General features: G+C 42.1%; 1 protein-coding gene across 6 annotated transcripts in view; it reads left to right on the top strand.

Annotated features, from left to right (window-relative positions):
• The first annotated feature begins 540 nt into the window (after positions 1-540).
• The window catches only part of GOLIM4 (golgi integral membrane protein 4), an 89,160-nt gene continuing 63,107 nt past the window's right edge, over positions 541-26,593 (top strand). For all 6 annotated transcript variants that reach the window (XM_053599566.1, XM_053599565.1, XM_053599564.1 and 3 more), the window contains exon 1: positions 541-1,109. In XM_053599566.1, coding sequence (XP_053455541.1) covers positions 923-1,109 — 187 coding nt within the window. In that variant the 5' untranslated portion in view covers positions 541-922. The remainder of the gene's footprint in view (positions 1,110-26,593) is intronic.

The raw sequence follows: 26,593 nt of genomic DNA, 5'->3' as shown, positions 1-26,593 counted from the left end.
CGAAACTCAACCCGCCCGGGTCGGGACACGTCCGGGTCCCCCCCAAGCTTCCCTCCCCTCGCCCCCGGTCACTTCCCACCCTCTCTGACTCCACGTGGGTCACTCCGGCGCCAAGAGGCCGCGCTGCCCACGGAGCCCCCCGTCTGCCCCCGCGCCGCGAGGGAAGGCGCGGCCCCGAGGTCGGACGGACAAAGCGGGCGTCCAATCGAGCCCGGCACTGCCTTCCCGAAGGGAGGGAGCCGCGTCTCAGACGGGCCCAATGAGCGGGGAGCCCGAGTGGGACTTCCTCCCGGAATCCCGTTGGCCAGAATAGCGGGGCCGTGGGTGACACGTAAGTTGGGTGGGAGGTGGCGGCGGCCGAGACTCGAGCAGTCCCATCAGTGACACTGGCCCGCCGATCCCCCAAACCAGCCGGCGCCACGAGCCCCCAGCCACCCTCCGAGCAGCCAGGCCGCGCGCGGGCGGCTCGGCCGGAGTCGGGGTCCCTTTGTTGGGCGCGCACTCCCTCCTTTAGGCGGCAACAAAGTCGTGCAGGGGGAGCGGCCGGGGAGGGAGTCCAAGAGCTGCCAGGGACAGCGGGGCCGAAAAGTAGGAAGGAAGGGAAAAGGCAGACGGCATCCGGGGACGGGCGCAAGGGCAGCGGGCTCAGAAGTATGCGGAGGGCCCCTTCGCGGGCTCGGGCACTCGCGGGGAGCGAGCCTCGGCCAAGTTGGGCGGCCGCTGCCCGGGCGGCGTCGATGGCTGCGCGCCCCGCGGCGCGCGGCAGCTGAGCGGGAGCCACTTCCCCTCCGGCCCGGCTTTTGTGTCTCGCGTCGCCTCCCCATGCTGTGTCCAGCCACCTCCTGCGGCGGCCGCTGCTGAGGCGCTCGCGCGGGCCCAGGCGGGAGGAGACGCGCGGACGGCCGCGGGTCCAGGCGGGACTATGGGAAACGGGATGTGCTCCCGAAAGCAGAAGCGGATCTTCCAGACGCTGTTGCTGCTGACCGTGGTGTTCGGCTTCCTCTACGGCGCGATGCTCTACTACGAGCTGCAGACTCAGCTGCGGAAAGCCGAGGCAGTGGCGCTCAAGTACCAGCAGCACCAGGAGTCCCTCTCCGCCCAGTTGCAAGGTACAGTTCGTCCGCCGCGCGCAGCGCGTCGTCAACTTGGCCCCGCGCCTCCGCCGGGCTGGAAAAGTGGCTTTGGTGAGCCCTTGGCACTGTGAATGCTACCTCTGACCTTCAGGGACCTCAGAGGTGAACCGTGCAAAACTGCCGACTCCCATCAGCGTCCCAGTGTCCGGGGCGCTCATGACATTCCCACCCTCCCGCTTCCTCCTGCAGTTAGGTCTGAAATCTGCAGCTCCGGCCCCTCGTCCAGCCGGGCGTTGGTGGGAGGGGTGTGCTGAGTCCTTCTCCAGAGCACTTGTCAAAGGCCCAGCTGCAATTTGGGAAAAACAGAAGCCCTCCCTGCCACTTCTGCCAGCCCATCCGTGAGGCCGCGGTCCTGTGGCATCCTTGGCGATTGCCTTCCGGTTGACTATCATTCTCCTAAAAAATGCGGAGTTTGGGAGAGATTTCTCAAACTCTGCTATTTTTCAAGGAAAAATTAAGCCATGATCCAGTAGCTCAAACTAATGGCCCAATGGAATGGAAATTAGATCTGCAAGTTTCTTACTCCTTTTTCAGTTGGTTTAATGGGGTGACTTCAGAGGTGCTGGATGTGTTGGAAAACTCCATACTGCTCAATTGTTCACCATCTTGCAGGTGTTTTAATTTTTTTAGAAAAAGGTTTACTTGTCTTCCTGGACAGCTTTTAGTTGATCACAGAGCCACAGAGCTGTGTGTGTGTGTGTGTGTGTGTGTGTGTGTGTGTGTGTGTGTGTGTGTGATTTGCAGTTACCCTGGGGAAGTCAAAAAGCTCTGGAGAAACACCATTTTTCACTTTGCCAAACACAGCAAACTTGAGCAACCTGTAGGCCACCAGAAAAACTTACATCCTTTTATTTTAGAATCTCATACAATGTAAATTTCAGAAACATAAATGATGCCTGGTTGAAAGTAAGCACAGGTGGTCTTGTTCTGTCAAGGACACAGTCATGTTATACGTATTTTTTGAAAGTTTTCCCTTGTACTTGTGGTTAGTTTTCAACACATATGCAGCTCTCTCCCCAACGAAAAACTTACAGTAAAAAGCTGTTAGTGAAATGTTGACAGTTTTTGCTGATAATGCAAATATAGCTTATTTCATAGTACTGGGCAGATACAAGCTGAAGAGGTGTTTCTGCTGTGTGTGCATATACAAATATAAAACAGATGCTATTCTTAGTGTTTTTAGTAAAAAAAAAATTGTGAGAAAATGATACACAGCTGATGGCTTGCTCTTATTTGCTTTTCCCAACTTAGAAGAAAAAAAAGTATTTTTAGCTTACTGACGCTGCCTAGCCACGGGCAATGAAAATATGTGACTTGACTTGGTGTAATGGGAAAACCTGTTTTGGTAACACTCTTAGGTTCAGAAAAGTTTCCTTTAAACTTGTTGAGATTTGCCCATGAGTTATTGTTAGTATAAGGGTGGATATTTTACATATGTGCTTGTTTATTTGGAAGATACCAGCAGCTTCCCTGTGAAGTTCAGCACGATTAGATGATGGCATGGCAGGTCTGGGTTTTCAGGAATGTGGCTGGAAGAGCTGTGTGTAATGGACTCCGTTAGGCTATGTGCCTGGGTTTCTTAGTTTAGGGTCAGGAGGGACTGTCATTTTCACCATTATGGCTTCAGAACCACACCTGGCTAACACTCACGAGGAGAATCAATACATACTTGCTCAGCAAACAGAAATCATTCTGAGAATGGTGACAAAATTAATCCCAGGCACTTTGTCTGCTTTCTTAGGCTATGCTTCTGTGTCTCCGCTTTTTGAAAACCAGACAAACCAACAACAGAATATTTTATCCAAGCAGCTCCTGTGCCTCCACTGCCTGTGCTGGAATTTGTTGACTGAGGCCCTGAATTCTGAACCATAGCCTTTATTTGCAGTATTCCATTTTGAAAGTAAACCTCAATTTCTTTGCTCCTCTTAATTTGTGTTCTTTTGGTGGTAGTGGTGGGGGAGAGAGGTGGTAAAGGTTCATACAGGATCGTTAAAATGTACAGTGTTTTCTTTCTTTGTAGCAGGAAAGGAAAGTGTTCTCTCCAGTTGGAATGAGTTTAAAGTTCATTAAGTCCATTTCTTAATTTACTCTTTTGCCATTTCCTCTTGCTCTGTGGTTGTGGTGCTGCAGCACTTACACTGTGATTGTGCATGAATTATTTCACGAGCATGCAAAAGGTTCTTTTTAATGGATTCACTGTTGAATTCTCTGGCATTTATTTCGGATATCACATCTGTAGGCCATTTAGAGAACATTGTCCGGTGGTATGCAGCTTCTGTTTCTCTTCTCTAATGACACATGACATTTTACTCAGCAGCTCTGTGTACCACTTGCATACCTGGTTTTTAAGGGATCAGACTCTGCATTCTTAAGACTTGTTTAGTTAGGTGGGATCTCTTGACCTGGCTGGGATTCAGATCAGAGTTAATTACAAGTGGACATCTTTGAAAAAAAAAAAAATGACTCCTGAAAAAATTTAAGTACTTTAGACCTGTAATTGATGGTGCTATGTATATATTTATTAAGTGACATATTCAGACCATCTTCCTTTTCAGAATGGGTTATACTCTAGATATTCCATTTAAAGTAGTGACTTATAAACCCAAGTACATTTTGCTGTAGAAGAGCCTGATAAATAGGAGATGGTGGGAGTCTATGCAGAAAGGTCAGAGCCTGCTCCCTCCCCCACTAAAAACAATGTCTATGTCTGCCTGTCTGTCTGTCTTTTATCATCTAATTATCCCGTCTCCCAAACTAGTACCTTAATTATGCTAAGGAGTAGGTCCAAGGTCACAGACTGGTGGCAGAGGCACTAACAGTCTTTGGCAGCACAGTGTTTTTGTACCTGCTAAACACTTTTTAACTACTTTCAAGTGGGCCTTACCTATTCTCTGTATCTATAGACAGTGTTTCTCATTCTATGGTGCCCATTAAAATCAGCTGGTCAGCTCCTGGATTAATTAAAGCGCAGTCTATGGGGCATGGAATCTGGGCCTCAACGGTCTTTAAAGCCTCCCAGGTGGTTCCAGTCTGCAGCCAGGCTTGGGAGCCTCAGCTCTGTAGGCTTAAATCAGCCACTTCACACATTTACTTTACTTGCTTGGCCCCAAAGACACTTGATGTTTTTTGGTCTCAAGCATGTGGTTAAAGGCAAATTTGTTTGTAGACTGTGATTCAAATTTTAGTTCTGCAAGTTTTTGTGTGAACTTGGACCTTGTTTTTCTTATCATAAAATGGAGATTAGAATAACGTATTTTATAGAGGTATTGTGAGGATTAATTAGATAATGCCTGCAGAGCTCTTAGCACACAGTTGGCATGTAGTAGGCTCTGCTCCGTAGAGTTAGGTGTTATTCCCCTCAGAGTCACTGTTGGGGCTATTTCATTTCTCTTTCTCTTGCCAAGCATTGAGAAGGATGCTTGTTCACACCTTCATGCCCTAAAAGAAAAGCATCAGGGAACAGTGAACAGAGAGTGGGATGGGACATGGGTAAAATTTTGAAATTGGCGGAGTTTGCTTTTTATGGTAAACTACTTCCTTTTATTGTACCTAAATGAACATTAAGGAAAAGAGGTAAACTGGCATAAATCCAGTGCCCTTGACTCAGAAGGGACCTTCTTTTACAATGTAAAATTTAGACTGTGGTTCCTGATTAACTGTCTTCTAGAGCTTAATAGATTAGGAGAGGGTGTGACTGCCGGGTGAGGACTACATGCCGTAAGATCTGGGGCAGAGACGAGGATCTAGAAGTAGACCTGCCATTTGATCCTGCAATTCTTCTACTAGGTATATACCCAGATGATCAAAAATCATTTTACAACAAAGACATTTGCACCAGAATGTTCATTGCAGTCCAGTTCATAATTGCCAAGTCATGGAAGCAACTCAAGTGCCCACTGACTCATGAATGGATTAACAAATCGTGGTATTTGTATACCAAGGAATATTATACAACCTTAAAAAGATGGAGACTTTACATCTTTTACTGTACCCCATAAATGCGTTAATGTACACAGTTATGATTTAATAAAATAATTTTAAGGCATTTATTTTATAGGCGCACCCCACATTCCTAAAACACTGTATTACTGTGTTTTTGGATTTCCTGATGATGACCAGAAACTCCCAAGGAAAGGCTTGTCCGGAGTTTCACATAATCCTATGGCAGATAAATATGTTGTGACTGTTTAAAACAAATAAGCTTGGTGCTTCTAAGAGCCACGTTTGTTATTTAAGTTAGATGTTCTTTGCGTCGGGCTCCCCGAGCAGTTATGATGTCTCGCTTGCTTGGGATGAGCACATCATATTATAATTGGGTACTTTGTTCTCAACCTCTGCAAAATCTGCTTTCAAAAAAAAAAAAGTTTCCTTCAGCTTGGGGCCCGGCTTCTCTAGGCTTTGTTGTTCTCTCTGCCGGCATATCACAGGCACTCAGTAAACAGTAGGTTCACACCTGAACAGTATTTCTGCTCTGCCTGTTCACCTGCTTGTATGTGGTGGGCAGTGACGTGCAGTGGACATGGGCCGAGGGGTCAGAACTCTTGATTTCCCATTACTTTTTTTACCAGCTATGAAATCTTGGGCAAATTACTTAACTTCTCCATGCCTTTATTTCTTCCTGTGTGATAACTCAGATAACTTCCTGGTGCTTACAATAGTTTGTCATGAGGATCAGTCGTAGCCGTGGCGGGGGAACACTGCTCAGAAGGGTGTGGACAGGACAATGGCGTGTTGAGGAAGCCCCTGGGCAGCAGAGTGGCTCGCAGACCTCCATGATGGAGGCTTCAGGAGTCGGCGGTACATGGTGGGTGTACTCATTTTCAAGTGCAAAGCTAGCACTTAAAATTCCAATTAGACATTGTGTATTGAATGGATATCTTCACTGAATAAATCTTACAGTTAAAAGGATATATATTTATCAATCTGTGTTGTTTAATTCTGCTCCATTCTATAGTATTTGGAACAAAAATAGTCTTTAAGTTCAGTAGTTTTTGCCTATATGTAAGTTTATTCCCTGAATAAAAGATAAAACTTCTAGATATCTTTTCAAATTGACTCAGTGAAGCATTCTTCTGTAGATACATGATTTGCACAAGAATCTATAGCGGATTCCACACAGTGTGCCCTGCAAAGTGGAACACGCCAAGTCTGTAATGAGAGTACTGGGGTCCACACACATATTGGTTGACTGTGTAGGAGAGCAATTGATCGTGATCAGGGAGCCATCAGTTTAAGTCCCAGGTAGATTGGAAGCCTTACCTTGACATTTTTTGTTCTTTCTTGTGTGAGGGAGGACAGTTTCCTGCAGGGCTGGAGCACAAGACCAGACATCAGTGGCTGACGGAATAAGTGAATTAGCACTGGAGGAATGAAGTCTGCCTGAAGATGGTATAGACGAAGAAGCAGATTATAGAGAAAGCAGAAAAGAGGAGGAAGAGAGAAAGAAATGGCTTTCCATAAGCAGCGAAGAAGATGCCTGTTCCCATGTCAGTACCTGAAAGAAAAGCAGCCCGGTGCTGGAACCTGGGTAGGGGGAGCGAGCCGGGCGACAGCGGGAACTCTGGTGCCCACCAGTAGGGTGTCCTGAGTGGTCAGGTGACCTCTCTGAACTTCTCTTCTACCCAGGTTCCATTCACACTGCCGCTGGTGCCCAGCCCACTCTGCTTACCCAGGTTCCTGTAATCTTAGTGCTTTGGGAGGCTAAGGCAGGAGGATCAGTTGAGGCCAGGAGTCGGACACCTCCCTGGGCAATATAGTGTGATTTTTACCTCTACAACAAACAAACGAGAAAAGAATTTGCATGAGGAATATCTGAGTGTCTGAAGTTTAGGAATTGCATTAACTTACCAAATCTGATAAAGCATTAATATTTACATTTAATAATCTGAATTCAAAGTTAGATAAAACACGGACCCTGTGTCTCAGCTAAGCCCAGAGCCCACGTATCCTGACTGCGGTAGAAGATAACATTCTGCCACTACCCCACCCCGTCTGTCACTGTGGACCGGCAGAATTGGGCACTGCTGTTCTTAAACAATGCTGTGCGTTTCTGAGTGGCTTGTTTGTGCTCTTTGTTTTTCTTGGCCCACGTGTGCTTGTGCAAGAGACACGTCAGTCATTGCCCTCTGCTGATAAGCTTTGCTAAGTAGGCTCATGGCCTGGCGGGACAAAGCATAGAATAAACGGCTCTCTATAGCAGTATGCCATTTTAGAAAATATTGCCTGAACTATTTCTTATATATAAAATGTTATGATAGATAATGAATAGAAAATTAAAAAGATGTGCTGTCCTTCTGAAGGATAGGCATTTTAGAACATTTGAATGATACTATTTGCTTTCCTTGAAGAGTGAATTTAAAAATATATACATATGTATTATATACACTATTTTTAAATATATTGATTATATATTTAAATAAATGATTATATATATAAATGATTTTATAAAATCATTTTAGGAGAGTCAAACATTACATTTTCCAGTTCTCATGTCATTTAAAATGCCTTTTTATTTATTTATTTTTGAGACAGTCTCACTCTGTCACCCTGGGTAGAGTACAGTACAGTGACATCACAGCTCACGGCAACCTCAAACTCTTGGGCTCAAGCCATTCTCTTGCCTCTGCCTCCCTAGTAAGTGAGACTACAGGTACCTACCATGACGCCTGGATAGTTTTAGAAATGGGGTTTCGCTCTTGCTTAGGCTGGTCTTTAACTCCTGAGCTCAAACAATCCCCACCTAGGCCTCCCAGAGTGCTAGGATTATAAGCGTGAGCCACCATTCCCAGCCCTAAAATGCCTTTTTAAGTTGGAAACTTTGTTGCAAAAAAAATCTACAATCAGATATTTAAGAGAGCTTTGACACTGTTCATTGCTCTCTTGACAGTAGCTATAATGCTATGGAGTAAATATCATAAACATTGATTAAAATTGAGCAGTTGATAATTATTTGATTATTTAATTTGGTTTAAATGGAGCAATTTATCAAGTTTTACGTTAGTGAAATTTAATGTGATAAATCTGTAAGTCTTGCCCTTCTACATCAATATTTCAACCTTTTAACAAACAGGAAAATTTTAGAAGGTCTTTCTATTCAGGGATGTGGATAATATAAAACAAGGTAAATTATACTGACGTCAAATATCACTTTTATTAGAACATGAAAAACAAATCCTCTTTTTAATGTGGCATAATACTATCTATCTCTGCCCCCTTCAGTCCAGACTGACAGTGTTTCAGTTGATAGAATCATCTCAAAAATTTCATAAGTCTCCTGTGAAGCTTTTTGGAATTTTCTCCAATACACAAAACCACACCCATAAACTTCTTAGAGATGAATCTCCACTTCAGGCTTGTGCTAAGATTGGGGAAAGGTAAGACCCTTGACCTTCCTGCAGGCTCATTGTGAAGATCTGTGAAACTGTTCAAGGTCTCCTGGTCTGATTGACTAGTACTCTGAGACACCATTTCTGATCTCCAGGGTCTTATCAAAAGGGTTTTATAGCCATCCCTTTGGCCTTTGTTTTCATACTATGCTCTTATGATAGTGCCCTGGAATGTGATCTTTGCTTGGAAGCTGTTTCTAATTTTAGCATGATTTGATGTCTCGAGAAACAGAGAATTTCCAAAATCAAGTCCCGCTTCCTTTTCTTTTAACAGTCCTTCCCTGGTCTATCTCTTTCTCCCCATAGTTTACTATAAAACAGTATGAAGAAATCAGGTCACTTCTTTAGCAGTTTTCCAAGAAATCTTCTTAACTGGGTCACCAAGTCCATTTGGCACAGTTTTTTACTTCCTATATAACTAGAAGTGACTGCAGGTCACATAACTATGCCCGGGTGTGGGTATTTCTAAACTTTCTGCCCCTACACACTTTCTGGTTTCCAGTAAACATTTTCTCACTTGCATGTAAGCCCTTACATTAATCGTAAAGTCCCACGTTCTGCAAACAGCGTCCTCAAGGCACCTGACACTTTCACACTCTTCAGGGCCACTCATACACATTTCCGGGGCTGCTCCCCCTTTAGACTTCTAGGCAGCACCCCACCTCTAAGATCAATATTAGTTATCTTTCCCACAAAGTTAATGACCCCGAACTCAGTTCACTGAGAACAATGAGCACTGTCTGACAGTTTCCATGGGAAGGAATGTGGGCTTAGCCGAGGGCCTCTCTGGTTTACTTGCAAGGCTGCTTCAGTCTCCTTGCTGTGGTTGTGGTCATCTTAGAACTTGACTGAGGTCCGATGATCTGCTTCAGAATTCACTCATGTGGCTCTTGGCAGGCTTTAGAAAATCCACTTCCCATATGGTCTATAAAACCAGTGTATGGTGCCCCATGATCGCATTAATGTACACAGCTATGATTTAATAATAAAATGAAAAAAAAAAAAGAAAGAAAATCCACTTTCAATCTCTCTTGTCTGGGCCCTTCCACAGGGGGCAATGACAGCATCAGCTGGCGGGCCTTAGGGAAGGAGCTCCAGGAGGGTGAGAGATGGTGTAAAATCTAAGGGGAAAGTGACAGCGCCTCACAATCTGGTCTTAGAAGTGATGCCCCATCACTTGTGCCATATTCTGTTCATTAGTTTCTAAATTCGGCGTATGCATAGGGGACGTGGTTTCTGAGGATCTGGATTACAGAAGGTTGAGATCAGTGGGGCCCCAGAGTAGCTGCTACCGTAAGACGGCAAGGCTTCCTTGAAGGTGTCGGCAGCACCATCATTGCTGAAGTTGTCAGAAGCTAACTTCACTGAGCATTTGCTGTGCACCAGGTGCTCTTCTAAATCATTTTCTTGGGTCGTCTGATTTAATACTTTTGTAAAACTGTTTACAACATATTAAAATGCGATTTGCCATTGAAATTTGAAGTTGATTAGCATGAAGTGGCGTCTGAAATCATGGTACTTCAGAAGGAAATCATCTGGTATTTAAACCTTCTGATCTGGGAAAATTAAAATCCCATGTGACTCTCTGAAATATAAACCTAATTTGTAAGTCGTCAGGGGAAAATACCAAAGAGGAAGGCACCACGTTTTTGGAAAGTTTGAAAACTTTCCCACCTGTAAGTGTTGTATTTCTGTATTTATTTGGCAAGTAGCTAAGACACGGCGCAGTGTGTGTGTTCATGCAGAGTTTCCGTGCGTCTGCATGTTCATTTTGACTTCATAGACTGTGTCCTTGGTGAACATTGTTTGATAGAAGATAATTTTTTTACATAATTTTGCTGGTCTTAGAAAGGTATCTTTGATCAAAGGAAAGAGCATTAATTGTATTACTGATAATTTCAGCTTGTTTATTCACCCCTACTTTGAAAGTCAAGTTTGAAAAATTACGCGTGGGCGGCGCCTGTGGCTCAAGGGAATAGGGCATCGGCCCCATATGCTGGAGGTGGTGGGTTCAAACCCAGCCCCAGCCAAAAACTGCAAAAAAAAAAAGAAAAATTACATTACATACGTACCATGTAAATACATGCAACCGTTATGTTCCCATAATTTTTAAAAACTTTAAAAAGGAAAAATTGCAATATATAAATATCCTTCCACAGTATCAATGAAATCAAAAGTACACATTAAGAGCATGTTATGAGAAGTCTTTAAATGTGTTCTGAACAGTTGTAATTCTAAGTGTATAGTATGACTTTGTTCATCTGAACATATTTTAGTGATCGAAATATATAAGATAAGTATTTTCATTTTTCTTTTTTTTTTTTTTTTTTTGTAGAGACAGAGTCTCACTTTATGGCCCTCGGTAGAGTGCCGTGGCCTCACACAGCTCACAGCAACCTCCAACTCCTGGGCTTAAGGGATTCTCTTGCCTCAGCCTCCTGAGTAGCTGGGACTACAGGCGCCCGCCACAACGCCCGGCTATTTTTTGGTTGCAGTTTGGCCGGGGCCGGGCTTGAACCCGCCACCCTTGGTATATGGGGCCGGCGCCTTACTGACTGAGCCACAGGCGCCGCCCGTATTTTCATTTTTCATTTGACTTCCATTCTGCTTTCCAATACTTCTCTTAAAGAGTTTAGATTGGGGAGTGGAAAGATGGATAGTGATATTCTGTTAAAGTGTGCTGGGCCGGATTCCAGGCCAGGGTCAGAATCTCTGCTCCTGTCAGTAGGAAGCTGCTGCTGAGTTTCTGCAGAATCTGTGATTCACCTTCTGCTTGTTGCTCTGAGTGCGGGTCCCAGGCTGCTGCCGTGATGGTCAGTGGTCCTCTGAGTCACTGCGGACTGACGCTCTTGGTGATATTCACACTGATACTGTAAGTCTTGTGTGACATCTTCTCTGTTCTCTATTCCTGAAGCCAAAGTGGGGCGTTTTCCAGGTGATCTGGAATGTGTTGGATGGTGTGTCGTGTGGGTCTTAGGGAGACTTCCATACTGTTTTTTCTCGCATGCCTTTTTGCTCTCCGAGTTTGGTTAGGATCTTTGTGGACTGAGCTGCAGGGTGTTCCCTTCTGTCGAAACTGTCCGAGGAAGCATTGGCTACCATTTAGCTGTGATCATGGTATTTGCGAGTGAATGCCTGACTCAGAAGACTCAAAAAGTCTTCATCTGAGGGTCCCATGGTCATAATCCCAGTCTTCTGAGTAGGGCTGAGGCTTTAGAGAAAGTCTCCTTGGTTTTCATGCTGCCTCCAACTGTTATCAAACCTGCCTCCTATCCAGCAGCAAGGCGCTGCTTGAGACCACACCGAGACTGTCTCGTCCACAGCCCTCTCTCTTTGTAAAGAGTGGCGTTTTCAATTTGGGATAGGTGGGGATCCATGAACTTCCTGAAAATATGTCAACTTTGTCTATGTACCTTTTTGTAAGACAGAAGCTATGACTTTAATCAGATCCTCAAAGCATCAGTGACCTGAAAAAGGTTAAGAACCACTGCTTTGGACAAATGCCTTCTTCTGGGTCCTTTAAAACCCATCTTGGGATCTGAGCTCTCTAGATGTGAGTGTAATAGACGTGTAATGGGGTGTTGAGTGCTGGACGCTCTCCCTCTGAAGCCCTGACCATCTTCCTCCTCCCCAAATTGAAGAGGAATCCTGATCAGAGACTTAAAAAAACTGCATTTAAAAAATTGCATTGCCTGAACCTGCTAGTAACTGCTTAGTGAATATCTTTAAAACTCTTGGAATTACATGAGAAATTTGTACTTTCAGAATTGCTGTATATTTGATCCCGAAAACAACACTGTTCTAGGCAGTGATTTTCAATTGGTGTGCCACAGCACATTGGTGTGCTGAGAGGATGTTAGGTGTGCTGCAAAAAATTTTTAAAGAGCATTAAATTATTTTTTAAGAAGATCAAAACACAGTAAGTACATTCTTTCTTTACTCTTTTATTTGATCAACATAATTTGAATGTGCTGTGGAAGTTTAACTCTAGTTCAAGGGTGCCGTGAGATTAAAAAGGTTGAAAAACAGTATTATAGAGCATTATATTTGATAGCATTTGATCCTGAAAGCAACTCTGTGTCAGAGGAAAGCAGTGTGTTATCTTCATACCATTGTAAACCTGGAGAAACAAATCACACAGCAAGACAGTGACACAGGTGGGATTCATGCTCAAGTTACTTCACTCTAACGTGGGAGTCTTACTAATATGTGTACTTCTTCATTTCCAAGGCTCCCTCACCCTGGAACTAAAAATGGGGTTTAGCTGTACCCCCCCAAACATGTTTCTGACTTTGCTGCCTCTGTGTGCATTCTGCTTGTACGGATTCTGCCAGTTGAGTGTATTCTCAGATGGTTACTCACCTGTGCTTTGAAGAACTGTTCTCCTCAGAGTCCACCTGTCACCCCCCACTCCCTTCCGCTGTATCCAGGGGAGGTGCTGACGGCTGCTCAAACGCAAACTGCTAATTCTTATTTCACTTCCGCAGGTTTCCGCTGTTAACACCATGTTTACCTTGCTCCTTCCTGGATCTTACAGGCCCCGAAGGACCCCCTTAGTCTCTGTATGGACTGGGTCCCAGGGTAACAGGGTGGTGGTCACTGCTCAGCTTCACCACATTTTCTTCTCTCTCTGGGACGTTTTTCTTGATTCTGCACTAGGGGCTTGGGTGTTCTCTTACCTTTTTTTTTTTTTTTTTTATTAAGTCATTTGTACATAGATGATAAATACATTTATGCCATTATGGGATTCAATGTGTTGATGATTTGTACAAATTGGAGTGCTTAACATCCTACTAATCAACGTAGGCTTCACCTCATTTACCCAGTTACAGCATGAAGACATGTGTTCTCTTGCCTTAGTGTGATCCCTTCTTTTTTTTTTTTTTTTGGTAGAGACAGAGTCTCACTTTATGGCCCTCGGTAGAGTGCCGTGGCCTCACACAGCTCACAGCAACCTCCAACTCCTGGGATTAAGCGATTCTCTTGCCTCAGCCTCCTGAGTAGCTGGGACTACAGGCGCCTGCCACAACGCCCGGATATTTTTTGGTTGCAGTTCAGCCGGGGCTGGGTTTGAGCCCACCACCCTCGGTGTATGGGGCCGGCGCCCTACCGACTGAGCCACAGGCGCCACCCGTGTGATCCCTTCTAAGACCCTCCTGCATCCTGGCTGTCTCCGGTCCTTACACTCCTGCAGAGTTCCCGCTGACAGTCACCAGGCTGCCGCTACCTGGTAGCAGGGTCTTTACTGTCGTCAGGGGGCTCTAAAGCTCCCCACCCACCTGACTCTGCCCCTGTGTTTTCAGATTCCAGACGTAGAAGTCATATTACTCCCGTAAATAAATCATGAAATGAAAGAACAGGAAAGAAAGTTCTTAGAGCCCAGGTCCGTGGATATGCTTTAGTTCGGCCCATGTGGTGCTTTGAAAATTTTCATCGTAAAGTCTACACAGAGAGAGAGAGATATTTTACGTTAGCGGATAGGTTTCCGTTTCCTCTTCCTTTTGGGAAAAGTTCTAGGACCCTGCCCCACTGCATGTCTAGGTGGTGAAGAGCTGTGGGAATGGGGCGTGTGGGGTTCAGGTGGCCAAAATTCCTAGTGTGATTTCTTTGGGCATTTGTATTAATGGCCTGTCCTCTGTAAGCACCTAAATTTGAAATTCTTTATCTTGAATTACTTTTTTTTTTTTATTTATCAGTGAAGAAAGTGATCCTCAGAGAGAGAGAATCGTGTAACAGCTGGTCTGTCTGCTTCAGCGGCCACTGGTCCCGTGTAGTGTGACTGAGGGACTGTCTCTTACATTTTCTTGAATTTTAATTAATTTAAATTTGAGATTTTAAACCATAGCTATGTAAAATATTTTTCTGTTGAACACAACTTTATTTTAGCGGGCCTACATTTTGACTCTTGTGTCATGTGAGACATTGGTGTGTAACTCGCACTTCCCACTTTTAAAGAATGTGTCTAATAGAAGTTTAAAGATGGCACACAATTCAGAATGTATTTTTCTTGGGCAGCACTGATCTAACACGAGCCAAACAGCTTGTTGGTGACAGGTTGGGATTTTTTTTTTTTTTTCAATTTCAGACTATGAGGGTACATTGTTTGCATTTGTGGGGTAAAGTTGAGTTACAGTTATGTCCTTCACTAAGGAAGTTTGCCACATACCCGTGCTTTGTAGCCATTGGCTGGGAACTGACCGAACCCATCCTCCTCCCTATTCTTGAATTTATGTGAGTTTTTCTCCTATTTTGCTATACTTTTTAATCTGCTAGTTTTAATTTAGTATAGGATATGGGATGCTTGTTTTTTTCCACTCTTATGATACTTAACCTAAGAGAATGCTCTGTAAATCCTTCCAGGTTGTTACAAAAGACAATCTGCATCTCTTTTTATGGCTGAATAGTATTCCATGGTGTACATATAACACACTTTATTAGTCAATTCATGGGTTGAAGAGTGCTTGGATTGATCAGCCATTGTGAATTGAGCTGCTATGAACATTCAAGTATAAATGTCCTTATGATAAAATGACTTTTTTTCTTTTGGATAGATACCTAGTAATGGGATTGCAAGGTCTACTTCTAGATCTTTGAGGACTGTGCATACTTCTTTCTGTAAAAGCTGTACTAGTTTGCAGTCCCACCAGTAACGCATGAGTTTTCCCTCTTTCCACACCCACACTAACCTCTCCTGCCTTGGTACCTTTTGATGTGGACCATTCTCGCTGTTGTTAGGTGATAATCTCCAAGTGGTTTTGATTTGCATTTCTCTGGCGATTAGGGACGATGAGCACTTTTTCGTCTGTTTTTTGCCTATTCCTCTGTTCTCGAGAGAACAATTCTGTTCGTATTTCTTGGTCGGTTTTTAATGCGATTGTTTTTGGTCTTTGTTGTTGATTTGGTTGAGTTCTTTGTAGATTCTGGTTATTAGCCCTTCGTCAGATTTATAGTATGCAAATGTATTCTCCCATCCTGAAAGTTGTCTATTTGTTTTATTGATGTGGCCTTAGCTGTGCAGAAGGACAGCTGACTCCGGCCCCTTTAACTGGATTGAGTCCTGTTTGTTTATTTTTGTTGTTGCTTCAGTTGCCAATGGGATCTTCTTAATAAATTCCTTTCCGAGGCCAATAAGATTCAGAGATTTTAGAGTTTCATGTCTTAAATTTAAATCTTTTATCCACCGTGTGTTAATTTTTGTAAGTGGTAAGAGGCGTGGGTCCAGTTTCAGTCTTTTACATGTGGCTAACCTGTTCTCCTAGCACCATTTATTAAATAGGGATCCTTTTCCCCCAGTGAGTGCTTTTGTTTGGTTTACTGACGATCAGGAGGGGATATGAGGCTGCTTTCATCTCTGGGTCCACAGTTATGTTTCGTAGATACATGCGTCCATTTTTACACCAACATCGTGCTCTTTGAATCACTATAGACTTGGTGTATAACCTGATATCTGGTGGTGTGACACCCCCCCCAGGTTTGTTCGTATTTTGAAGAATTGCCTTGGCTATTTGGTTTTTTTTTTTCTAGTTTCCTATGAAATGACAGAGTGCTTTTTCAAGTTCTTAGAAGTATGGCATTTGTATTTTAATGGGAATTGCATTAAATCTGTAGATTTCTTTGTGTGTTATAGACGTTTCAATGATGTTGATTCTTCCCAGCGATTAGCATGACATGTTCTTCCATTTGTTAACATCCTCTGCTATTTCAGAGTTCTCTCTGTAGAGATCCTTCATATCCTTTGTTAAGTATATTCCAAGGTATTTTATTTTCTTTGATGAAATGCCTTGGAAGGTACTGAAGGGATTGTATCTCTGATTGGATTCTCAGCTTGCCTCTTGTTAGCATATATGAAGGCTACTGATTTGGTGAACATTGACTTTATATCCTGAGACGTATGCTAATTCTTGATCATTTCCAGGGGTCTCCCAGTTGAATCCTTGGGTTTTCTGCATATAAGATTATATCATCAGCAAAGACTTCCCTGTGCTCATTCACTGATCCTTCTCTTCATTGGCTAGGACTTCCAGCACTGTGTTGAATGGTAGTGGTGACAGTCTGGTTTCAGTTCTTTTTTTTTTTTATTAAGTTGAATACACATGGATCATGAATACGTTTATGCATATGTGGGGTACAATGTCTTGATTTTTTTTATACAGTCTGACATGGTTACATCAAACCAATCAACATAGCTTTCGCCTCATTTACTTGATCATTGTGTTAAGACATTTATGTTCTACATTTGACAGATTTGACTTGTACCCTTGCAATATGCTCCATAGGTGTGGTCCTACCTTTTACCCTCCCTCTCTCAAACCTCTCCCCTTCCCTCCCTATTCCTCTCCTTCATCCTGGGCTATAGTTGTGTTCTATCTTTCATAACAAAGTGTAAGTAAATATAAGTAGGTTTCATAGTAGTACTGAGTACATTGGATACTTCCTCCATTTTTGAGATACTTTACTCAGGAGAATATGTTCTAGGTCCCTCCATGTAAACATAAAAGAGGTAAAATCTCCATCTTTTTTTTTAAGACTGCATAGTATTCCAAGGTATACATATTCCACAATTTATTTATCCATTCATGGATCGATGGACACTTGGGCTTCTTCCATGACTTGGCTATTATGAATTGAGCTGCAATGAATAATCTGGTGCAAATATCTTTTTTGCGAAGTGATTTTTGGTCTTTTGGATATGTTCCTAGTAGAGGAATTGCAGGATCCAACGGCAGGTCAATATTTAGATCCCTGAGTGTTCTCCAAACTTCTTTACAAAAGGAATGTATTAGTTTGCATTCCCACCAGCAGTGCAGAAGTGTTCCCTTTTCTCCACATCCACGCCAACATCTGTAGTTTTGGGATTTTGTTATGTGGACTACTCTTACTGGAGTTAGATGGTATCTCAAAGTGGTTTTGATTTGTATTTCTCTGATAATTAAAGATGATGAGCCTTGTTTCATGTGTCTGTAGACCATGCGCCTGTCTTCTTTGGAGAAGCTTCTGTTCAGGTCCCTTGCCCATAGTGAAATGGGGTCACTTGTTCTTTTCTTATTAAAAGGTTTGAGTTCTCTGTGGATTCTGATTATCAGACCTTTGTCAGAAACGTAACCTGCAAATATCCTCTCACAGTCTGAGGATGCTTTACTTACTGTGTTCTTGGCAGTGCAGAAGCTTTTTAGTTTGATCAGATCCCGTAATGTATTTTTGGTATTGCTTCCATTGCCCTCGGGGTCCTCCTCATAAGGTTTTCTCCTGGGCCCATTTCTTCAAGTGTCTCTCCTGCACTCTTTCCAAGAATCTTTATGGTTTCATGTCTTAAAACTAGTACTTCATTTTATGTGGAAACAGAAAAGAAAGAAGGGTGGCGCCTGTGATATTGGCTGTGGATTTGTCATAGATGACTTCTAAGAACGTAAGAAATGCCTCATGTATGCCTGTTTTCTTTCTTTCTTTCTTTCTTTTTAGAGACAAGAGTCTCACTTTGTTGCCCTTGGTAGAGTGCTGTGGCATCACAGCTCACAGCAACCTCCAGCTCTTGGGCTTAGGCAATTCTCCTGCCTCAGCCTCCCGAGTAGCTGGGACTAACACCCAGCTATTTTTTTGTTGCAGTTTGGCCAGGGCCAGGTTCGAACCTGCCACCCTCGGTATATGGGGCTGGTACCCTACTCACTGAACCACAGGCGCCACCCTTCTTTCTTTTATTTTTATTGTTGGAGATTCATTGAGGGTACACAGAACCAGGTTACATTGATTGCATTTGTTAGAAAAGGACCCTCTTATAATTGTTTCCTGCCCCTAAAAGGTGTGTCACACCCCGTATCTCCTCACCCCTTCCCTCCTTACCTTTCTCAACTCTCCCCATCCCCGAACCCCCACCGTGTACTAGGTCATTAATTGTTCTCACATCAGAATTCAGTACATAGGATTTATGCTTCTCCATTCTTGTGATGCTTTACTAAGAATAATGTGTTCCACATCTATCCAGGTTAATACAAAATATGTAAAGTCTCCATCTTTTTAGTGAGTGAATTGGTGAATTGTAAATTGTATTCCGTGGTGTACATATACCACAGCTTGTTAATCCATTCCTGGGTTGGTGGGCACTTAGGCTGTTCCCACATTTTGGCGATTGTAAATTGAGCTTCAGTAAACAGTCTAGGCCAAGTGTCTCTGTGGTAAAAGGATTTTTTTTCTTTTGGGTAGATGCCCAGTAATGGGATCGCAGGATCAAATGGAAGATCTAACTTGAGGTCTTTGAAGGTTCTCCATCCATACTTCCTTCCAGAAAGGTTGGATTAGTTTGCAGTCCCACCAGCAGTGTAAAATCAGCTTGAGAAAGGACTTTATGAGGAAGACTTCCATGGCAATTGCAACAACAATAAAAATAAACAAGTGGGACTTAATTAAACTTAAAAGCTTCTGTACAGCTAAGGAGATAACAAACAAAGCAAATGGACAACCTACACAATGGCAAAGGATATTTCAATATTTTGAATTGGACAAAAGCTTGGTAACTAGGATCTACAGAGAATTCAAATTAAATACAAAAAGGGCCAACAATCCCTTATATCACTGGGCAAGAGAGATGAAGAGAACCTTCTCTAAAGAACAGATGGCTAACAAACATGAAAAAAATGCTTAGTGTCCCTAATTACTAGAGAAATGCAAATCAAAACCACCCTGAGAGACTATCTAACTCCAGTGGGAATGGCCCACATCCCAAAGTCTCAAAACTGCAGATGCTGGCGTGGTTGTGGAGAGAAGGAAACAATTTTACATTGTTGGTGGGACTGCAAATTATTTTCTTATGTGTTCTTACCAAACAAGGATGCTGAATTTTGTCAAATGCTTTCTGCATTGATCAAGAGGATCATAGGGTCTTTGTTTTTACTTCTGTTTATGTGGTGGGTTATGTTTATAGATTTGCTATGGTGAACTGGCCTTGCATCCCTGGGATGAAGCCCAATTGGCTGTGATGTTTTAATTTTTGATGTGTAGCTGAACTCCATTTGCTCAGATTTTATTGAGTATTGCTGTGTCAATATTTATTAATGAAATTGGTCTGTAGTTTCTTTTTTTGTTGTTGAGTCCTTTCCTGGTTTTGGTATCAGGGTGATATTTGTTTTGTAGAAGGAGCTGGGGAGGCTTGCTTCCATCTCCATGTTTTGGAATAGGTTTTACAACATAGATGTGAGCTCTTGAAATTTTGGTGGAATTCTGGTGTGAAACCATTTGGTCCAGGACTTTTATTCTTGGAAACTTATTTATTGTTGTTGCAATTTTGATGGTTGATATTGGTCTGTTCAAGTGTTCTATTTCTTCCTTTTTTGAGCTTAGAGAAGTGGTATGATTCCAAGTGTTGGTTCATTTCCTCCACATTTAAAAGTTTCTGGGCATAGAGTTTTTTCATAGTACTTAGTGATTATCTTTTGTATCTCTGTGTTACTTGTAGTTATTTCTCCTCTGTCTTTTCTGATGGAGCTTATTAGAGATCTTACTTTTCTATTTCTAGTTAGTCTGGCCAAGTGTCTATTGATTTTTATCTTTTCAAAGAACCAACTAATTTTTTGTTAACCTCTGGAATGGCTCTTTTGTTCTCCCTTTCATTTAGTTCTGATCTAATTTTAGTTATTTCTAAATGTGGGATTAGATTGCTCTTCCCTTTTAATTCTTTCTTTTTTCGAGATGATTCATTAGATTGTTGATTTGTGTTCATTCAGATTTCTGGATGTTTGCATTTAATATGATAAATTTCTCTTTTAGGACTGTGTTTGCAGTATCCCACAGGTTTTGACAGCTGTGGATTCATTGCCGTTTTGTTCAAAAAATCTAATGATTTCCTTCTTTCTTTCCTCCTTAACTCAGCTATAGTTCAGCAAAAGGTTGTTTAGTTTCCATGACTTTGTATGGGAATGTATATTTTTGTTGGAGTTGAGTTCTACTTTTATTGTTTTGTAGTCTGTAAAGATACAAGGTATAATTTCTGTTCTTTTAAATGCGTCGAGCTTTGATTTGTGTAACTTGAGTCCTTCTCATGTGGTTTCTTCTTATTTCCTACCCCACATCTCTCACTTTCTTGTTCCCTTTGATCTTCTTTGTTTCTGTTTTTTGAGGTTGAAGTAGCTCCTTCGGAAGAGGGAAGAAAGGAGAAAAAGAAGAGAGAAGGAAAAACCAATAAAAAGAAAGTAATAATAATAATAAGGTAAAAATTAAAGAAAGATAAAAAAGAAATGGATGTATAGCTGAGATTAATATAGTCCTCTTTGGTGCTATGCAAGAGGTAACTAAAGGGAAAAATAAAAAAAAAATTGTAAATACTATGAATTTGGGTGTCTAAGAATTAAAAAAAGCCAAGTGGGAGTACTAGGTCGTGTCCCAGTATTAGGAGAAAACCCCACAGCCTCTCAGTTGGTAGCCATAGAGATTGGGTCTGGTTTTCTTGTTTTTTTTTTTTCTGGGCTTGTTAGTGGCACCAGGTTTGGGGGTAGGGGGTGCGTTCCTGGAGGGTACCCTGGACATCATTAACCACTTTTGTGGTCAGTCATGGTACTCTATAACATTTTTTTTTTTTTTGAGGTGGGAGACATGCCTCAGTGATCCAAATGGTGATTAAAAGGCGGTCTGTGTGGAAGACAGTGCCTCCCTTACCTAACTGGACCATAGCACTGTGTTCTAAGCCCGAAAACACTTGCCCTTGACTGGGGAGGTCGATCCAGAGCCTGGCCTGGGCCCATTTCCTGGAGAGCTGCCAAGCTGGGGCCCTGGGTGTCTGCTGACTCAGGGCCTCTGCGATCTCTGCTCCCTGTGACTTACTGAAGTCTGGTGGCAAGACCCAGGCAGCCAGGTTTCCTGCTGACCATCTCCACCCTAGACCCACCTGCGCTCTGCAATAGGGTCCCCGAGCAGTTTGTGCTCTCTCCAACCCTCCACAACAGGGCTGCTTCTGTGCCCCAACAGTCCTGTGGGTCCCCAGTTCTGCCCTGTTCACACACACTCTCAGCTCAGGGATAGGCCCACCAGAATTCCAGCTGGTTCCCAGTACAACCCCACAGGGGCTATGGTGGGTAGAACAGATTTTCTGGGCCTTAACCCCTTGGGATTCCACATGCAGGCTCTGCTTCCGGGTCACTGCATCCCTCTGCACCCACTTTGCAAGCTGTCCTCCTTCCCCACTTGTCCTCCTCACCCCTGGGGTCCCTCACTGTCACTCTGTACCTTCTCCAGCTATTTCTGGGTGGGACTGACCAGTCCAGGTAGAGGGGGCTGCTGAGAAGATGTCTCCGCACCCCCATCTTCTGCATATCTGGCAGGTCTGGAATTCGTTAGCAGATCTCTACAGCTCTAACTGTAATTTTTCTCCATTATTAAGGTGTAGACCCACTTTCCTACTTTGCTGAAATGGTTACATTCTTGGAACTGTTTCAGTATAACATAATCTCACAAACTCTTACCAGAATTTTCTTTTCTTCATTTTTACATAGTACACGATACAAAAATGATTTTATGTAAAGGAAATTTTAGTCTTGTATCGTATCAACAATAATATAATAAAGGCATTTTAAAGATTAATTTTAAATATAAAGGCTATCTTTTTTTCTTTGCCTTTTTTAACTTTATGTGACATTGACCATTTAATTTTCTCTGAAGTATTTATGTGAAACAATTTTTCACATATTTAAAATGACATTGTGTTTGATTGTGGAACAGAAACATATTAAAATACCATGTAAAATTAATTACGTATTATAGCTCTAAAACTAGATAAGAATTATTTTTATAGCTAATGTATTGAGCTCTTATATTTTATATTGAAAAGAACTTTTTAAAAGTTGTTTTTATTTATCTAAATGATAAGAATGATTCGCATATGTCAAAAATAAAATATAGAGCATATGACTAGTCCAATCAAATTTAGCATTCAGTTAGATGGAATACATTTTTTTTAATAGCTTATTCAACTTTGAGACACATAAAAGTACATAAATTATAAGCAAATTGCTTGATAAAATTTCAAAATTGTGTGTATAACCAGCAACAAAATGAAAACAAACAATGCTAGCATTCCAGAAGCTTCTGTGCACCTCTTGCATTCACTGACTGTCCCCCACCTACTAAGAATAAGCACTAGGGTTAGTTTCGCCTGTTTTTGTACTTTATGTAAATGAAAGCATCTGGCTTCTTTCGTTTAACACTGTAGAATTCATCCAAACCGTTCGGTGTAGTTGTGGGTTTCCCATTTCTATTAGCATGCCACTGTGTACGCCTTTCACAGTTGATCCATTCTACTATTGACAGACATTTGGATAATATCAGCTGCAGCCACTACAAATGTTCCCGTTCTTTGGATTCACTTTGTGATGTGCTTGAAGACCTTTTTAAAGGTCATGCAACTTAAGGACTCCCTGGAGTGCTTTGGCAAAATTATCTTACTCCACCTCCACTAGGGCTATTTACCATCCTCATACATCTGTAAACACTGCTCTGCTCTCAGCGCAAATATTAAAATGTGACCACAAATAAAAACAACTACAACCTAAACGTTCAAAACACAGGTATATTGGTCAGCCGACAGGTAGGCTGCCTGGTGCCGGCTGGCTTCTCGGCTCTCCGTTAATTACACTCACACCCGCTCAGTCCATGCTTTTCCATTTGTACACCAGGAAGAGTTGTTTTAAAAATGACTCACTTCTTTGTTTATTTTAAAAAATAGAATTGCAACATACCAACCTATGGTGTTTTGCTAAATCAATTTCCTGAAACAGATTCACCAACACCTGGTTTAGAAATGCCGCCTGTTGCTGGGAGGATTCACACTGAGAATTCCAGAGGAAGATTACAGACTGAACACAGATGTCTGGTACTAGTTTGAGGAAACAATGATGAAAATAAGGATTAGCAACCTGTACTGAGTCTCATTCATCAATTTATTGTACACGTTAAGTTTTCACAGTATAGTTTTTTTTTATTTATTTGCCATTTTATTATATATAAATGGCCAGAAGGGCAAAAGCATTCATAAAATTTCTCCATAAAATCTCATTAAATTACTTTTGTGATTTGTGATAATTTGCTTGCATTAGACTGAAGTTTATCACCAAATTATGAAAGAAACAAATTAACAAAATATTTGTGTAAACAAAATCTGCCCAAGTTTTTAAAAGAGCAATGTTTTAAATTACTTAGGAATGTAAGAAGGAAAGCTCTCCTTCCATCTAAAAAATTAACAGAAGAGTCTTATCTAGTAATCCAGGCACATCCTATATGTATTGATACTCAAAAACGATAAATTGTACTTAGTACAATTGTTTTTTTTTTTTTAGAGACAGAATCTCACTTTGTCATCCTCAGTAAAGTGCTGGGGCGTCACAGCTCACAGCAACCTCCAACTCTTGGGCTTAGGTGATTCTATTGCCTCAGTCTCCCAAGTAGCTGGGACCACAGGCGCCCCCCACGACGCCCGGCTATTTTTTTGTTGCAGTTTGGCCGGGGCCGGGTTTGATCCTGCCACCCTCAGTATATGGGGCTGGTGCCCTACTCACTGAGCCACAGGTGCTGCCCGGCAACATCTTTTTAATTCAAAATTTTTACTAATTCATACTGTTCCCCCTCCCAACACTAGTTTGTTATACGTGTAAAGTTTTGAAGGGAAGCTACTCAGAAAGTACAAAAAATAAATAGAGAAAGAAAGAAAAAAAGAACTCGAGTATGATAGATGTTTAGTGTTTTCTTTTGGTTCACTTGGAGGACTGCTTGGTAAGTTATAGAAACATTTGAGGCTACAAAATTATAACTTGGGTTTTTTTAAATACAGTTCATTGAATATATTACAGTTTATTTCTGGAAATTAGACTTTAGTTATAAAATGAATGTCTTTCTGTGACAACTTTGTTCTTTAAAATTTCTTTATTTAAAAACAAAATTCTGAGTCTGTTTTCTGAAGCAGAACACCACCAAAGAAAATCACTAGTAGGGCACGGTGGGTCACGCTTGTAATCCCAGCATTCTGGGAGGCTGAGGCAGGTGGATCGCCTGAGCTCACAGGTTTCAGACCAGCCCGAGCCTGAGCAAGACCTCGTCTCTAAAAATAGCTGGGTGTTGTGGCGGGCACCTGTAGTCCCAGCTACTAGGGAGGCTGAGACAAGAGAATAGCTTGAGCCCAGGAGTTTGAGGTTGCTGTGAGCTGTGACACCACAGCACTCTATGGAGGGTGACAAAGTGAGACTCTGTCTTGAAAAGAAAAGAAAAGAAGATTGGTACTAGTTTATGATTAGGATAGGTATATCAAAAAGGTGTGGTTTGGTTCAACTAATGTTATGTGAGTAGCTATGTAAAGATGCAGAGTCAGTGTATTAGTTTTTGGTGTGTATCAATTTCAAAATCTCGGTAGCTTACAATGGCATCCTTGGAATACTAAACCTAAGTGTTCACAGATCTGTAGTTTGCCTGTGGCTTAGCCGTTGGGCAGAGCGTGGCTGGGCCTGAGTAATAGGTTGTGGTCAGTTTCAGACAGGCTCCAAGTTCTCACATTCTGCAGCTTGGGCTGAAAAGATCCTGTCTGCCTGGGGATGCTTTTCTGCTGGTAGATCACAGGCACACAGGAGGGAGGCGGTTAGTGCCTTGGAAGTGGCACTTTGTTGCTCCATTAGCATTCCATTGGTCAAACATTAATAGGAGGGGAAGAGTGCTCTGCCCACAAGGATAAGCTGTGCAGAAGGCAGGCAGGTGCGGTGTGTAACTGGAATGGGGTGAAGGATTTGGCATGGTGAGCCGTCTACCCCGGTCAATTTAAAAATAGGTACAGTGTGAGGTAAAAGAAGAAAACCTCTTGTGTGGAATAAACATTTTACAGTTATCTGATACAGACCTTCAATAAGATTAATGTGAGATAACATACATTTAGTCCTACTTCTGTATTTCTAGGCAGAGGTTGTGGGTTTATAATGAACAAGCACCTTGCATGGGCTAAACAGAAGGCAATAAGGAAATATTTTCTGCCATGCAACAGACTTCTCCCGAAGCTCCTCCTGCCCACAGCTTTCTTGTAGGACGTAAATTTGATTATTTAAGTGCTGCTGTCAGGAAGTGGATTGTAAATGAAGTCTGGTAAAGGCTTTCCATTGGGTTTGAATGACTTCTTTAGGTGGCAGACAACAAATGGAACATCTTTACCAAAGTATTTTGACATTGAATAGGCTGATTTTTGTTGCAAAACTACATATAATAAGCCTTAGGATTTATTGTTATATACTAATATATGTGGGTAGAACGAGTTAGAGCATGGACGTAAGCTTGGACATTTTAAATTTCACGTAAACTTATGGGGAACATATGTAATACTTTGCTGTATAAAAAAAGTGATGTACGATCAGATTCTTTTGGGAAAAAAATGAGAAAATTATGTTGTTAGTATAAACGTAAAGATTTTAATGCCTATTATCACAGCCTGTACCCAGGGCCTTGTTTTCTGTTTTTGTTTTTTTTTTTTTTTAAGAGCTTCTCTGATTTTTAAGCATTACTTTAAACATTATTACTTTTCAAATTGCATATTTATTAATTCTTTTCGCTAAGGTCTCCGCGTGTACGTATGTCTCTGTGATTGTACGTGTGTGACTGTAAGTGGAGGGTGTGTGGACTTGTCACCTTTCACACTGGCCTTCTGTAGTAAAATATCATCATAGCAACTTGTTTATATTTTTATTTTTAAAAACTTGATTCTTCGTATCTCAGCGTAAGAGTATCGGACGCTGGCAGACCCTGTGAGAGGTCTGGACATGTCTTTGTGTACGGAACAGAAGAGGCAGGAGGCGGAGGCAGCTTTCCTCACTACCACTGTGTCTACGCTTTCTGGGAATAGCGCCCGCTCAGACAGCGTTCAGAATGGGGACATGTCGACTCTTGTTAAGCGCCGGCAAGTGAAACTCTAGGTGCCTATGAAACCAGTGAGCAGTCTGCCAATTACCAGTCTAGGTATTTGTTTTTTAGCTCAAAGAAATTCTTTCTGTCATTAACTTTGTTCCCTTAGAAATAGGTTGATGTGGAAGGAAAATCTGACTTTATTTTTGGTATTCCTCATCTCTGTTT

The sequence above is a fragment of the Nycticebus coucang genome, chromosome 8 (genome assembly GCF_027406575.1).
Source record: "Nycticebus coucang isolate mNycCou1 chromosome 8, mNycCou1.pri, whole genome shotgun sequence".
Lineage (NCBI taxonomy): Eukaryota > Metazoa > Chordata > Mammalia > Primates > Lorisidae > Nycticebus > Nycticebus coucang.
The sequence above is the reverse complement of the archived record's forward strand: the minus strand, read 5'-3'. Positions and strand labels throughout refer to the sequence as shown.